Source organism: Schistocerca americana, chromosome 1 (genome assembly GCF_021461395.2).
Source record: "Schistocerca americana isolate TAMUIC-IGC-003095 chromosome 1, iqSchAmer2.1, whole genome shotgun sequence".
NCBI classification, from domain to species: Eukaryota; Metazoa; Arthropoda; class Insecta; order Orthoptera; family Acrididae; genus Schistocerca; species Schistocerca americana.
Window position 1 is genome coordinate 821,991,763 of NC_060119.1, and position 15,166 is coordinate 822,006,928.

General features: G+C 36.6%; 1 protein-coding gene across 2 annotated transcripts in view; it reads left to right on the plus strand.

The window, feature by feature from the left end:
• Window positions 1-15,166, plus strand: part of LOC124613040 (circadian locomoter output cycles protein kaput-like) — a 118,908-nt gene that overhangs the window by 707 nt on the left and 103,035 nt on the right. For both annotated transcript variants that reach the window (XM_047141611.1, XM_047141620.1), the window contains exon 4: window positions 12,483-12,574. In XM_047141611.1, coding sequence (XP_046997567.1) covers window positions 12,483-12,574 — 92 coding nt within the window. The remainder of the gene's footprint in view (window positions 1-12,482; window positions 12,575-15,166) is intronic.

Sequence of the window (15,166 nt, forward strand, 5' to 3'; positions counted from 1 at the left end):
AGGTGGCGTCATTGTTTTTATATAGCTGTGTATACACATAGCTTTCATTGAAAGACTTCTCTCTCCTATCTATGATATGGAGTGTATAGTGTCCAGTCATATTTATATTACCCTTATTAATTTGCGAAACAACCTCCCACAGTAGACCTCAGAATGTATGGGATGTTTGAAGTTAACAAGTAAAATCTCATAAGTGAAAATTACAGTAATTGTTCACTCCTAATGATATTATTTATATGTATTTATATTTCATTTGAGTCAGACAGATCCACATTAAGTTGTACTGCATTTGGCAGTGGTCTTTGCTTTGTCACTTATTACCTCATTTTTCGAGTGAACTTGCTTATGCACCCATGGCTTAGACCACTCATCTTCTAGTCAAACATTAGTGTCCACCTTCCTAGCTGAGCAATCAGTATTTCTGACTGTCATGTGGAGGACCTGGGTTCATTTCTTAGTAGGCCTATTACCAGGGATTTCTTCGGTGGGAGAACTGGAATGGGGTGTTCTCAGTCTTATGAAGCCAATTGAGTGGCTGCTTGGATGAGAAATAATGGCTCCAACATTTGGAAAGCTGATACTGGTGAGGAGACTAGTGTGCAAACACCATGCCACCCCCCCCCCCTTCCCCCTTCCCCTTATCACATCCAAATGATATTTTATGGCACATAAGGACTGACAGACGTTTGCGAGCCTGTTGTCCTCTGAGTGTGTTTGCGCAGATACTTTTTATTGGCCATTAATATCTGTCGTGTTTTTATGTTGGAGCGATTTCTATTGATGGTTTTTTTCAAATTTAATTTGGAGATGTTCTCCACTGCTTATAACTAATACATTGTAGTTCTGGGTATTCTGTCACAAAAGTCAAACATCCTGTTAGTCAACCTACTTCCTTCCATTGAGTTAGATGCTAAATGAAACATGTCTGCCTGACAGAAGAGCAACACACAAAGCCTATGGATGACTGTCATAGCAGAATCATGTCAATAAACCTGTGACATAACCCACAGAAATTATCATCGTATATAGGGCTGGCTCTTTTTATTTTCTGTTGCTGATTCATACACTGTTAATAATTTAATAGGAGCAAATAAAATCTGTTCTTTATTATAGGTCATGATAAAATCAATGTTCAGTACCTGCCACAAACAGTAAGACATATATTTTGTTTTACTTTCAATTTTTTTAGAAAGTTTGGAAAATTAGTAATTTATTTATTACACTGACACATTTAATTTGTTGGGCACTATATTTTTCATCTGTATAGCTTATTTGAATGATATTCTTCCCTGAGGCTTTATTTTCATTAAACCTTGTGTACAAATTGCAAAATGTCTTAGATCTGTGTAGAAAAAATTGCAGAAAGATAGTTTTCCTTGAAGAGGTAGGGTGCACAGCTTCAGCAGTTTTGCCAAGGGCACAAATGATATGGCTCTTGCTTGGAGTCCTAGCCAGCTGGTCACAAACATTGTGTAGATGAGCGAGCAGGAGGGGAAAGAGGACAGCAGGGTTCACTGGGCTGCAGAGAAAGGAGGTCGTGCCTGAGCTGGTCTGTTCAGGGGACATGCCTGATCTGTGGTTGTTTCACTATGATGGCAGTTTTACGAGCCAAGGGTGTATTGTATTGTATTTATTGGTCCAGTAAATCTTACATGTACAGTACAGCACATCAGATATTGGACAGGTCAAAGTATATCTTACAATCAAAACACTTTAGAAACTAGAAAAATATGTTCACAAAATTTTACAGCACTTCATATACTGGGCAAGTCAATGTGTAAGTTATAATTAAACCACATTAGAAACTTGAAGTTTACAACTGAATACATGTATAAGCCAATATTAACGATTAAAGTATTTGCATGATCCTCACTTAAGCTCTAAGGATTTTTGAGGAACTTTTCTACACTATGAACTGACATGTACACTAGAGAATTACATTCACAGAATTTTACTTCATATACTGGGCAAGTCGCTATACAACTTATACTTGAACCCCATTACAAACTTGAGAATTACATCTGAATGTATTTATAGGCCAATATTAATGGTTACAGTATTTGCATAATCATCACTTAGACTCTCGAGGATTTTGGAGGAACTCTTCCACACTATAAAAGCAATGTGTCAACAGATATTCTTTTAATGCTGCTTTAAAATTTTTTACATCAGTCATTACTTTAATTTCTCTTGGCAATTTATTGTAGATAATTTTTCCATGGTGTAATGTTCCTTTTTGGCACAAACTGGTTTTTGTATGGAGTACATGAAAGTCAGTTTTCTGTCTTGTATTATGATGATGAACATTTTCATTTTTGGGGAGGATACTAGGATTTGTTATTGTATATTTCTTTATAAACATTGCACTTTCAAATAGGAAAATACATGGAAGGGGAAGAATCCCCATCCTTTTAAATAATGGTCTACATGGTTTGTTCCTTTTTATTCCAGCCATGATTCTCACTATTCTTTTTTGCATCCTGAAGAGTTTTAGGCAGGATGGCGAGTTACCCCAAAAAGTGATCCCATATTTTAGGACAGAATGTATATTAGAATAGTAAACTGTCATTAGACAGTCCTTATGACAGCAGTTTTCTAGCACTCTCATTAAATAACACATGGTAGTTAGCTTCTTTAATATGTTGTCAATGTGAGTTTCCCATCTAAGATTATCCTGTAGCCAGACCCCCAGAAATTTTGTATTAGGCACACTTGCAATATCCGTGTCTGACATCAGAATTCTTATATCCTCTTCAATGTTTCTCTTGATATTATGAAAATTTAATACTACTGTTTTGCTTTTATTTATTATTAGTTTGTTTTGGTTGAACCAGTTTACAACATTTGTTAATGCCTCAGATAGTCTTGTCTGTAGTATCTCTGCAGTCTTCCCGCTGACTAATATGCTTGTGTCATCTGCAAACTGGATAGTGCTATGGTACTGGTTGGCTGATGTTAGGTGGGAGTATGGGCCACCTGATGTTGGCCCAGCACTGATCGAATGACCTGGCTACTGGCAGCTCAGGGTAACATTGTCTGTGCAACGGAGCATTGAATACTGGCTTGATTACATCTGGTCTTTGTCACTCACACTACATCAAAGTCATGTCATACTCACTTTACTGAAAAAATACACCAAGTAAAATGATATCACACAATTTCTGGTGTGGCTGGGGCCCTCTGGACCTTAAGAACGAGCTGCCCCTGAACCGCAGTACACGCCATCCACAAAAAAGGGTTAGCAAAAGTGATCCACGAAATTATTGTCCAGTCTCATTGACAGCCATCTGTTGTAAAATCGTACAAGCTATTTTGAGTTAGAACATAATGATGCATTTAAAAGATAATTATCTCCTCCATTCCAACCAGCATTAATGCTGAAAACATTGGTCATGCAGACCTCAACTTGTGTTTCTCTCAGTTGAAATCCCAAAAGCCCATGGAGCAAGGCAGTTTGCTAGGTGTAGTATTTCTTGACTTCTGAAAATTTTTGATTTTGAATGACACAAACTATTGTTAATGAAAGTACAATCATATGGGGTATGAAGTGCTATTTGTGACTGTATGGAGGATTTCTTGGTTGGGACAACACATCATGTCATCACGTATGGAAAGTCATTGACAGAGGCAGAAGTAACTCACCTGTGCCTTTGGGGAGTGCGCTAAGATTGAACTTCCTGTTTATCTACTGCAGTTACCGTGCACTAAAAATCGTGTTCAGAATATTAATTTGTTTTGTTAATTATTAAAATTCATAACTTCACTGAGGTAACTAGAATGTTGAATCAGAGAATTTACACACACACACACACACACACACACACCACACACACACACACACACACACACACACACACACACACACAAAAATCAGTAAGGAAAACAGTCAAATATGTCAGAAACACAAGTGTACTTTGTTGCATTGTAATCTCTCTGCCTTTTGTGCTGCCACATCGATTCATGATCATCTGCCACACAGCCTCCCCTTCTAAAGTGCGGAGCATGTACGTATATTTAAAATACACTTTATGTTCTGCTTGGATCTGCCTTTGTGGTTTTCGCTCTTGTTTAGTCGTTTGTTAAGTTGTCAGTGGAAGTGAGCTTGGTGTTGGTTCTTGTGGATTAGTTGGTGCTTCTTTTGTTATCACTTGGTTAGGAGCTTGGGAATTATCAGAGATCATAAATGCTGGCTTCACACTCTGTATTTAATCCACTATGGGGTTTCCTTTTTTGCATATTTCCTTTGTAGGTTTCTCTCTGTGTAATACTTCCTAAGGCACTGAATGCGGTGGCTGAAACAGTGGCTTGATAATGTGCGATTGGAGCATAATTTGAGCATACCGTTTTAAATCCATGTCAACAAAAGTTGGTCAGGTCCCATGTCTGCTCCATGAAAGTGTGCCAAATTGAGACATCTGTTGTCATAACTGTGCAATAAACTTTGACAATGCGTCAGCCCCCATTGCTGTAGGCATCGTGTCTTTGGTGAAATTTGCTGGGCATGGATATTCTTGCCATATATCTTTTCTGCTACAGGTGTACCGATGTCAGACTTATAAATAGTGCATAAACCCAGGAAAACCAATGGTAGGGCCTATGTTCATTTGTCCTTGAGATGTATTGTAGCTGCCCTCAAAGACATGTGCCAGCTTTCCATCATTCCATTGCTTTGCTGTTCGTCTTGTGGTGGTTCACCCTGCACAGCCAGGGTAACTGTTGGAATAGAATTGACTCAAACTGTCTGTCTCTGCCAGTCTTTAGACATATCAAGCAACTGAAATGTGCTATTCATGTGTTCAAAAATGCTTTTTCCATGGTCTCAGTTGAAATACCAGTGATAGGAGTGGCCTTTGCCAAACATGTAAACCCATCAATAACTGTAAACAGGTAGTGGGATCCCTCTGACGGCAGAAGTCGCTCCACCAAGTTAATATGTAAGTGCACAAATTTTTTTCAACTGTTGGGAAATGTCCCCAAAGCAGAGGGATAGGTTGTAAAGTTCCATTTTACTCCTTTATCAGGTCCAAGCTTTACTTGCTAGCATCTGGAACTAATACTTACTTTCTCTGGATCTGAGGAATTGCAACAGGAGACAAACAGAACTCTAGAAATATGAAATATTTCATGTAATGTTACTAAAGCTTTGAGAAAAGGCGCAATTTCTGCGATTTGGTAAAGGAATGAGTAATCACAGAAAAGCAGGCATTTAATGCAAAATTATTGTGGTAACCAAGCAGTTTCCGCCTTTTGTTTGCAGACAAGAATCAAAGTGCGGGTACCTTTTGGAAATTTTAATACATATCCGTGGAAATCATTCCATTATTTTGCTGTGATGAATTAAATGTGAAATTTGTTTTTTATCGTGTTGTATTGGAATTAAGCTACATTTGTTCCATATAAGCTTCTATACAGATTTAACACAGTTATCCCACTATGTAAAAAGCAGAAAATTCTGTAATGCAGTAAGCCAGTTTAATTTATTGATGCAGTATCTTCATATGTTATGAAAGTGGTCAACTTTTCTCGTAGAGAGTGTGTGTGTGTGTGTGTGTGTGTGTGTGTGTGTGTGTGTGTGTGTGAATGGAGGAAGAAGTGTTTGTACTACTATTTCCATACACCCATCTTAATATGTACACAAACACTCATATGCAATGACACTGAGGAATAAGGACAAGAAAGAGACCTGAGGATGCAAGTCTGACTATAGTATTTCTGGCTGGCTACAAACTTGTAAACTATGTTATTTGGCAAAAATTACACATTGTTTGTACCTGTGTGTATAATAAAGGGAAACATTCCACGTAGGAAAAATATATCTAAAAACAAAGATGATGTGACTTGCCAAATGAAAGTGCTGGCAGGTCGACAGACACACAAACATACACACAAAATTCAAGCTTTCGCAACAAACTGTTGCCTCATCAGGAAAGAGGGAAGGAGAGGGAAAGACGAAAGGATGTGGGTTTTAAGGGAGAGGGTAAGGAGTCATTCCAATCCCGGGAGCGGAAAGACTTACCTTAGGGGGGAAAAAAAGGAAAAAAGGACGGGTATACACTCGCACACACACACACACACACACATATCCATCCACACACACACACACACACACACACACACACACACACACACACACACATATATATATATATATATATTTTTTTTTTTCGACACAACCACATAAAAGTATTTGACTATTAATTGGTATCAACCACCACTGACCATTATCAGAACAATTAAGCAGCATCAGTTAATGATAAAGCATTACGTGGAGCTTCAGTTGTTCAGCTGTTATCAGTGGTGTGTATGATATCATTCAACTATATAAACCTTTTATCTAGTATCATTAGAGACAGTATAAAATGTTCAAACAACGTATGTTATAATAGTACAACACTACAGACATACTTCATTTGTCACTGTAAACGTGTTTTTTTAATTTAGTGGCTTTTGGTATGTGCCCATACATTCATCTCAAATGTGGAAAGTCAGTTAAGATGTTACAAACATAAGAACAGCACAACACCCAATCCCCAAGCAGAGAAAATCTTTGGCACAGCCAGAAACTGAACATGGGACTCTTTTCCCTCTATAATTTTTACTACCCATACTTCCCTCCATTACGAAACTGACCATTTCATGATGCCGCAGAATGTGTTGTATCATCCTTTTCCATATTTTAGTCAAATTGTACTACAGATTTTTTATCCATCTAATTTTCAGCATTCTGGGTCAATCCATATGAAGTAGTCCAGTGATGGTTGCTTGACCATTTTTAAATATTTTAATTTTTTATATGTGATTGCCCTATATTTGAGAATTTCAAAACAGTTTTTTAAAATAATTTTATCATGCACCTTTACTGGATGGTGGCAATTTTTATTTGTAGGTGCGTGACGATTTTTCAGTCAGAAGACATTAGTGAAAATTTGAATATCTCTGCACTGGGTTAAGTTACAACATTGCAGTTTTCATTATTGTTTTTAGAAAAGTTTCCTCTACAACATTGTCTATAACACAAAATACCCTAAATTCAAAAATAACCAGTCAAAATTGCCTTCAAATTTGGTTTCCAAATTTTCAAAAATCCACTTTTTATGCCTAAAAATAGCAAACAAGGAGTGATTTATGAGAGTCTATTTTTCCTATAGTGAGATATCATACACTACTAGCCTCATATAGAGCAAGAACACTTACAAATGTTTCCTTAATTTTTTATGAATTTTTGAAATTTGAAAAATTTCATTTTTTGTAAAGTTTGGGGTTAGTTATCTCTGGTGGGACTGAATGTAAAAATATGATTTTTGCACAGTTTGTACACCTATGTGATATCTATGTACTGTAAAAAATTCAACATTGATATCTGATTGTGAACAAAGATACGAAGTTTTGAAAATGAGGAAATAATTCACATTACTCTACAACTGATCTTATGGCTGTCGCCTATTTAAATGGGTTATTGTTTCATTGTAATAAAATTTAATTGTGACATGTATTTAGTTAACACTATCACCCAATATTCATTTAGTCTATTTATTTTTAATAATGCATTATTGGAAGGTGCTTTCGCTTTGGTTCTATGGTAATAAAAATGCCCATTTACGTTTAGGTTTATTGTCAGTAAAGAAGTACATTATTGATGGGTGTGGCGTTGTAGAAGTACATTATTGTTGGGTGTGCCATTCTTGTAGTCAGTTTGTTCTGAAACCTCTGTTAGAGTGGATGTACATACTTCAGCAAGAGTGTAGAATGTGTTATATGCTTTACTGGAATGCAATAACATGGTTGAACAGTGCTCTATTGGACAGATAGCAAGTGAAGTGTGTCACAAAGCAGTTTATGGTTCAGTTTCAAAAAACTTGAAAAATGCCAATGACTTTGATGAAGTTACATGAACTTTGTTTAAATTTCAAGTAAGTTCTTCTGTAACATCAGTGTGTGAGTATCATAAGAAGAAATATATTCTGAAGTACAACCATATTTTTGGAAGAAAGTGCTGTGATCCACTTAAAGTTCATAAAAGCCTATTACTAAAGGTTTGATGGAAATAAAACTTGAACATTTGTCCTTGTTATGTGAGAGTGAAACAGTTTCCCAACTGAAACGTAATATGATTCCTGGAAATTCCCTGTGCCCAAATTGTTACTCAAAAATATTTGTTGTGAATCCAGAACCAGAATCATGTAACCTTGTTAATGACATTTATATTCCTAATGGGGAAACTGTTAGCATATTGGATTTTGCTTGTTCTAAGTTAGACGTATCTTGTGCTTTGAAAATAATAAAATTAAGTAGCATAAAAAGAAAAGCAGCTATTGAAAATAATGTACAACAAATTTCAGACAAAATTAGAAAAGACTTAAGATCATGCTTTAATAATACAGATACCATTATTATTTCTAAAGAAGAAGAAAACCTACCACCAACATCATCTGACACTGAATATTTGAGCTTAATAGAAAAATTAAAAATTACATGTTCAGTGACATCTAAAGAGGAAAAAGTTAAAATTTTAAATTTTCTCTCTGACTCTTGGTCAAGAGAAAAAAATACACTATTGGCCATTATAATTGTTACACCAAGAAGAAATGCAGATGATAAATGGGTATTCATTGGACAAATATATTTTACTAGAACTGACATGTGATTATTTTCACGCGATTTGGTTGCATAGATCCTGAGAAATCGGTACCCAGAACAATCACCTCTGGCAGTAATAACGGCCTTGATACGACTGGGCATTGAGTCAAACAGAGCTTGGATGGCGTGTACAGGTACAGCTGCCCATGCAGCTTCAACACGATACCACAGTTTATCAAGAGCAGTGCCTGGCGTATTGTGACGAGCCAGTTGCTCGACCCTCCATTGACCAGACGTTTTCAATTGGTGAGAGATATGGAGAATGTGCTGACCAGGGCAGCAGTCGAACATTTTCAGTATCCAGAAAGGCCCGTACAGGACCTGCAACGTGTGGTCGTGCATTATCCTGCTAAGATGTAGGGTTTTGCAGGGATCGAATGAAGGGTAGAGCCACAAGTCATAACACATCTGAAATGTAACGTCCCCTGTTCAAAGTGCCATCAATGTGAACAAGAGGTGACTGAGATGTGTAACCAGTGGCATCCCATACCATCACGCTGGGTGATACGCCAGTATGGTGATGACGAATACACGCTTCCAATGTGCGTTCACCGCGATGTTGCCAAACACGGATGTACCATCATGATTCTGTAAACAGAACCTGGATTCATCCGCAAAAATGACTTTTTGCCATTCGTGCACCCAGGTTCATCGTTGAGTGCACCATTGCAGGCACTCCTGTCTGTGATGCAGCGTCAAGGGTAACCACAGTCCATGCTGCTGCAAACGTCGTCAAACTTTTCGTGCTGATGGTTGTCGTCTTGCAAACGTCCCCATCTGTTGACTCAAGGATTGAGACGTGGCTGCACTATCCGTTACAGCCATGCGGATAAGATGCCTGTCATCTCGATTGCTAGTGATACGAGGCTGTTGGGATCCATCAAGGCGTTTCGTATTACCCTCCTGAACCCACCGATTCCATACTCTGCTAACAATCATTGGATCTCGACCAACGCGAGCAGCAATGTCGCGATACAATGAACCACAATCATGATAGGCTACAAACAGACCATTATCAAAGTCGGAAACGTGATGGTACGCATTTCTCCTCCTTACACGAGGCATCACAACGTTTCACCAGGCAACGCTGGTCAACTGCTGTTTGTGTATGAGAAATCGGTTGGAAACTTTCCTCATGTCAGCATGTTGTAGGTGTCACCATCGGCACCAACCTTTTGTGAATGCTCTGAAAACCTAATCATTTGCATATCACAGCATCTTCTTCCTGTCGGTTAAATTTCGCGAAGATCCAGCAGTTTTTGAAGATGATGAAAACAATAGAATGGGCCCAGGTTGCAAAGATAGCAAAAGAATTATTACAAATGGAGTTAAAGTAACAAAGCAGAAATGACTAGTGGTGTCAAATTTAAATGAACTTTATGTAGCTTTCAAAAATTCTCATCCTGAATGCAAAATTGGAAGGTCAAAATTTTGTGACCTCCACCCTTAGTGGTGTATTTTGGCTGGATCCTCAGGGACACACTCCATACGTGTTTGTTTATATCATCAAAATGTCAGACTGATGATTGCGGGTGTGAAACTCAGTTACCAGATTTAATGGTCTGTGACACTAACAGCTATGACTGCAGGATGAGTTTGTGTAATAAATGCCCTGGTAAGGAAGCTGTTATGAATTGTTCCATGAATATGACGAAGAAATGCCAGACAGTATTACCTTCAAACTATGGAACTGACAGGGCAGAAATGATAACAGTGGTTAAATCTCAGGAAGAGTACTTGGAATCTTTAATTGATAACTTACAAAAACTACCACCACTATGTTTCTAAAATCCAAAGTAAGTTTTTGAAGGAAAAAAAGCATAACTTCATGAAACTGAATACATAGCGCTAACTGATTTTGCGGAAAATTTTACATTTGTGATTCAGAATGCAATACAAGGGTACCACTGGGTCAATCAATGACCAGGCAACAGTGCATCCATTTATTTTCTGCTTTAAAAATGAGAGAGATGAAGTTTGCAGTTCTTCAATTTGGAGTCTAAGCGACTACTTGGAGCACAACACTTTGGCTGTACATGCGTTTCAAAAGTATGTGATAAATGACATAAAAGAAAATTTTCACAAGGTTTAGAGGCTGATATATTTTTCAGATGGAAGTGGTAGTCAGTATAAAAACAAAAAGAATTTTCCAAATCTGTGCAACCACAACGTAGACTTTGGGTTGGAGGCTGAATGGCACTTTTTTGCATCTTACAGTGGTAAAAATGCATGTGATGGAGTAGGAGGTACAACAAAACATGAAGTAAATAAAGCCAGCCTACAAAGACCAACCACAGACCAATTTCTCACAGTACAGGACATGTATGTCTTTTGCAAGGATAATATTAAAGGCATTGCCTATTTTCTTATGAAGAAAGAAGAAGTGGTTCTGCATATGAAAACAACACTTCGAACCAGATTTGAAAACTGTATAGCAATAAAAGAAACAAAGCATTTCTGCAGTTCCTTGGCATTGCAGAAAGCTTAGTTCGATGATATGTAACATTAGAAACCGATGACAAGGCGGCATGTGTGTATGATGGACAGTGGTGGCTTGCAGAGGTTGAAAGAATAAGTTTGGAAAACAATGATGTTTTCGAGCATTTTTACCACCCTGCTGGCCCAAGAACATCACTCAAGAAATCTACTAGTGACAAAATTTGGATACCAATGTCAAATGTTTTATGGAAACTTTCAGTGCTTGAACTTACCAGAGCAACTGGGAGGTCTTATTGTATGTCACAGAAGCTGTCTGAAAAAATGTGTTCTTAACATTCACCACCAGGTTTAGGAACAGTCGCATCTCGAAGGATGTTAATTGAAAATATGTATTTTAAGTATGTCAGAATAATGTAAATGTTAATTTGAGTGATGTTTCCACTTTTTGTATATAATTCAGTATCTTACTTCAATAATAATTGATCATATCCCGCCAATATCACACATGAACAGGCAACAGCCATAAGATCAGTTGTAGAGTAATGTGAATTATCTCCTCATTTTCAAAAAGTCTTTGTTCACAGTCTGATATCAATGTTGAAATTTTTACAGTATGTTGCTATCATGTAGGTGTGCAAACTGTGCAAAAGTCGTATTTTTATATTCAGTCCCACCTGACATAACTAACCCCAAACTTCACAAAAAATGAAATTTTTCAAATTTCAAAAATTCATAAAAAATTAATGAATCATTTGTAAGTGTTCTTGCTCTATATGAAGCTAGTAGTGTATGATATCTAACTGTAGGAAAAAATAGACTCTCATAAATCACTCCTTGTTTGCTATTTTTGGGCATAAAAAGTGGATTTTTGAAAATTTGGATACCAAATTTTGAAGGGAATTTTGACTGGTTATTTTTGAATTTAGGGTATTTTGTGTTTTAGACAGTATTGTAGAGGAAACTTTTCTAAAAACAATAAAGCAAATTGCAATGTTGTAACTTAACCCAGTGCAGAGATATTCAGATTTACACTAATGTCTCCTGACTGAAAAATCGTCGCGCATCTACAAATAAAAATGGCCACCATCCAGTAAAGGTGCAAGATAAATTATTTTAAAAAACTATTTTGAACTTCTCAAATATAGGGCAATGACATATAAAAAATTTAAAATATTTAAAAATGGTCAAGCACTCAATTTTTATTGGACCACTTCATTTGGATTGGCCCTTCTTCTGTAGCACTACATTTCAGAAACTACTGTTTTCTTCATGTCTGTCTGTTTTTTCTCCAATAAACATATCCACATAAAAAATTTATTGTAATGTTTTAATTAATTTTGAGATTCAAATTCTATACAAAATCAAATGTACTGTGTTTTTTCCTTCTCTTTCTAAACGTTTTCAAGAACTAGCTGTTCGCTCAAGAGCACATGAGATTCAGGAAGACTGGAAACCGTCTTTCCTGTCAAATGAAGAGTTTACACACCTTATTTTAGAGGTAAGATTATGATTTAATTTAGATCCTAATTTTTAAAATGTTTACATCTATAGTTTTTCTTACCAGTATAACTTGTTTAGTGTTAGTTAAAAAAAAGGAAAAGGAAATTTTAAAATACTTGTAGAGATGAAGTGATCTCACTCATGAACTAAAAAGGTTTTAGAAATGGGGTTCAACATGCCAAATGAGCTGAGATAGCTGTCACATTGGATATTTACATAGGACAGTGTTAAGTGCTGTTAGAGAGGATTGAAGCAGGGAGGAACTAGCAGACAGGTTGCTTACGAAAAATGCAAGAGGCTGAAAGTATGAAGATATTAAGCAAGTGTAATGAGCATCCAATGGAAATTAAATTTAAGATGATTCAGTGACCACCAGAATGTCAAATTGTTTGTAGGATATTAGGGTAAAATCAGTAAAGATGAAGTTGTCCGAAGTATTCTGGAGACCAAGTTGGTTTTTGTGGGATAATGTAGAATGAAATTTTATTTGAATGCTAGTTAATTGTGAAAAATAGGTAGGCTGAGGGCAGTAACAACAATAACAAAACAACAACAACAACAAAAATAGAAGAGGAAAAGGAACCACAAAGTTTCGGTTTGTTTGTTAAGTTTTTTATAGAGACTTTGTGAATGAGAATGACAGAGTTACCTACTGATTTTGTTTTAGATTGTGTCAACAAGAGCATTAAATTGGTAGCAGGCTTATTTGTTCAAAATTTGTTCCCAGCAGCTATGAGAAGGCATTTTGAAAAATGAGGGGTCGTAGATCATTATTGTTATTATTGTTGGGTTGACATTATGGCAAACAGGCAGGCCCATTTGGGGAATGAAAGGGTGGAATCGACTGATTGAGTTAAAAGTACAATAATTATGCATTTATTGATAATGCTATAATGATAGTTTGAGGAGAACAGTAAGTTACTCTCCTTAATTTCATGAATACACTAGCTTGAAATATAACAACAACCAAAGGAGAGCATTAATTTTGAAATTTTCCACTGTATATTGTAACATAAAACAACCAACTGGTGCAGCTAGCAATTTAATTAATGAATGGCGTTACTCCAAAATCACAGGACACCGGACACTTAACAAACTTTTTAACTAAACTTTTAGCACTGTGTTCCGCTTTTTGGTGCAGCAAGCACAGACAGTACAGAGTGAAAAAGCATCACTGTTCACTTTGTGTGTGGTCAACCTATTAAAAAACAGTAATGTGATAATTGGAGTAAAGACAGTAATTGGGAATGAAGCTTCCCTTGCCATCCCTGGGTGCTTCCAGTGAGAATAGCAGTGTCACATAGACAATGGTACTGAAGGCTCAGTCCACCAGTATATAGAAATAAATTAAAACTTTATAGTTTGTTGATGATATTGTTATTCTGTTAGGGATAGAAAAGAACTTGGAAGAAGAGTTGACTGGAATGGACAGAGTCCTAAAAATTGGTTATAGGATGAACATTGACAAAAGTAAAACAAAGATTACAGAATGTTGAATTAAATCATGGAGTGCTGAGGAAATTAAATTAGGACATGATATACTGAAAGTAGCGGAAAAGTTTCAGTATTTGAACAATAAAATAATTGATGTTGGCAAAAGTAGGCAAGGTATAAAATCCAGGCTTACAATAGCAAGAAAATCTTTTCTAAAGGAGAGAAATATGTTAACATCTAATGCAAATTTAAGTGTAAGGAATTATTTTCTTTAGTCATTTCTCTGCAGTGTAGTCTGATGTGAAAGTGAAACATGGAGATAAACAATTCAGAAAAGGAAAGAATTGGAGCTTGCGAAATGTGGCGCTACTGAAAAATTCCAGAGTCGATTGGATTACTAATGAAGAAGTACTAAATTAAATTAAAGAAAAAAGAAATTTGTGCTTTACTTCACTTAGAATTTGAGTGACAGCTAATTTATTGTTGGAGGGAAGTTGTGTTTTTGTATGTGTGTGTGTGGGGGGGGGGGGGGGGGGGGAGAGAGTAAAATCGTAGAGCAGTTGTTCCCAGTTTGGGGGTAATTACCGTCTAAGGGATAAAATCTTATTTTCTGAGGGTTGAAAACAAAAGGGATCAATTGTGTTTCAGTCACGAAACTTAAATTATTTTCAGAAGATCATTAGTTTTATCACTGTAATCCTGAATATAAAAGTTACGTATAAATACATTTTTTTTTTTTCAAATTCTAGCATTAATGTGGTGGGGAGTCTGTGTGAGAAATGTATGACACACATCTTCCTGTCATAGTACACTGATGGGGGAAAAAAAAATTGCAACACCAAGAAGGTGTCGGACAACATAAACGAAAGTTGGTAGGTGTGTTTCACATCTGAGAGATTATATCCATTCAGATTTCACATCAGTCGCATAAGAGTGGTGCTAGTAGCTCCACTATGAGAATGCAAATCAGGTTTGCTTTAAATATACTCTGTAACAGTCATGAATGTTAGCTACCTTTGAGATTGGAGATGGTGGGTTGATGTTAGTCAAGAATACCTTTAAGGCGACAAAGGCACCATTATCAACATCACTGAATTTGGATGAGGTCATGTCATAGGGCTGCAAGAACCTGGATGTTCCCGCTGCAGTATTGCAG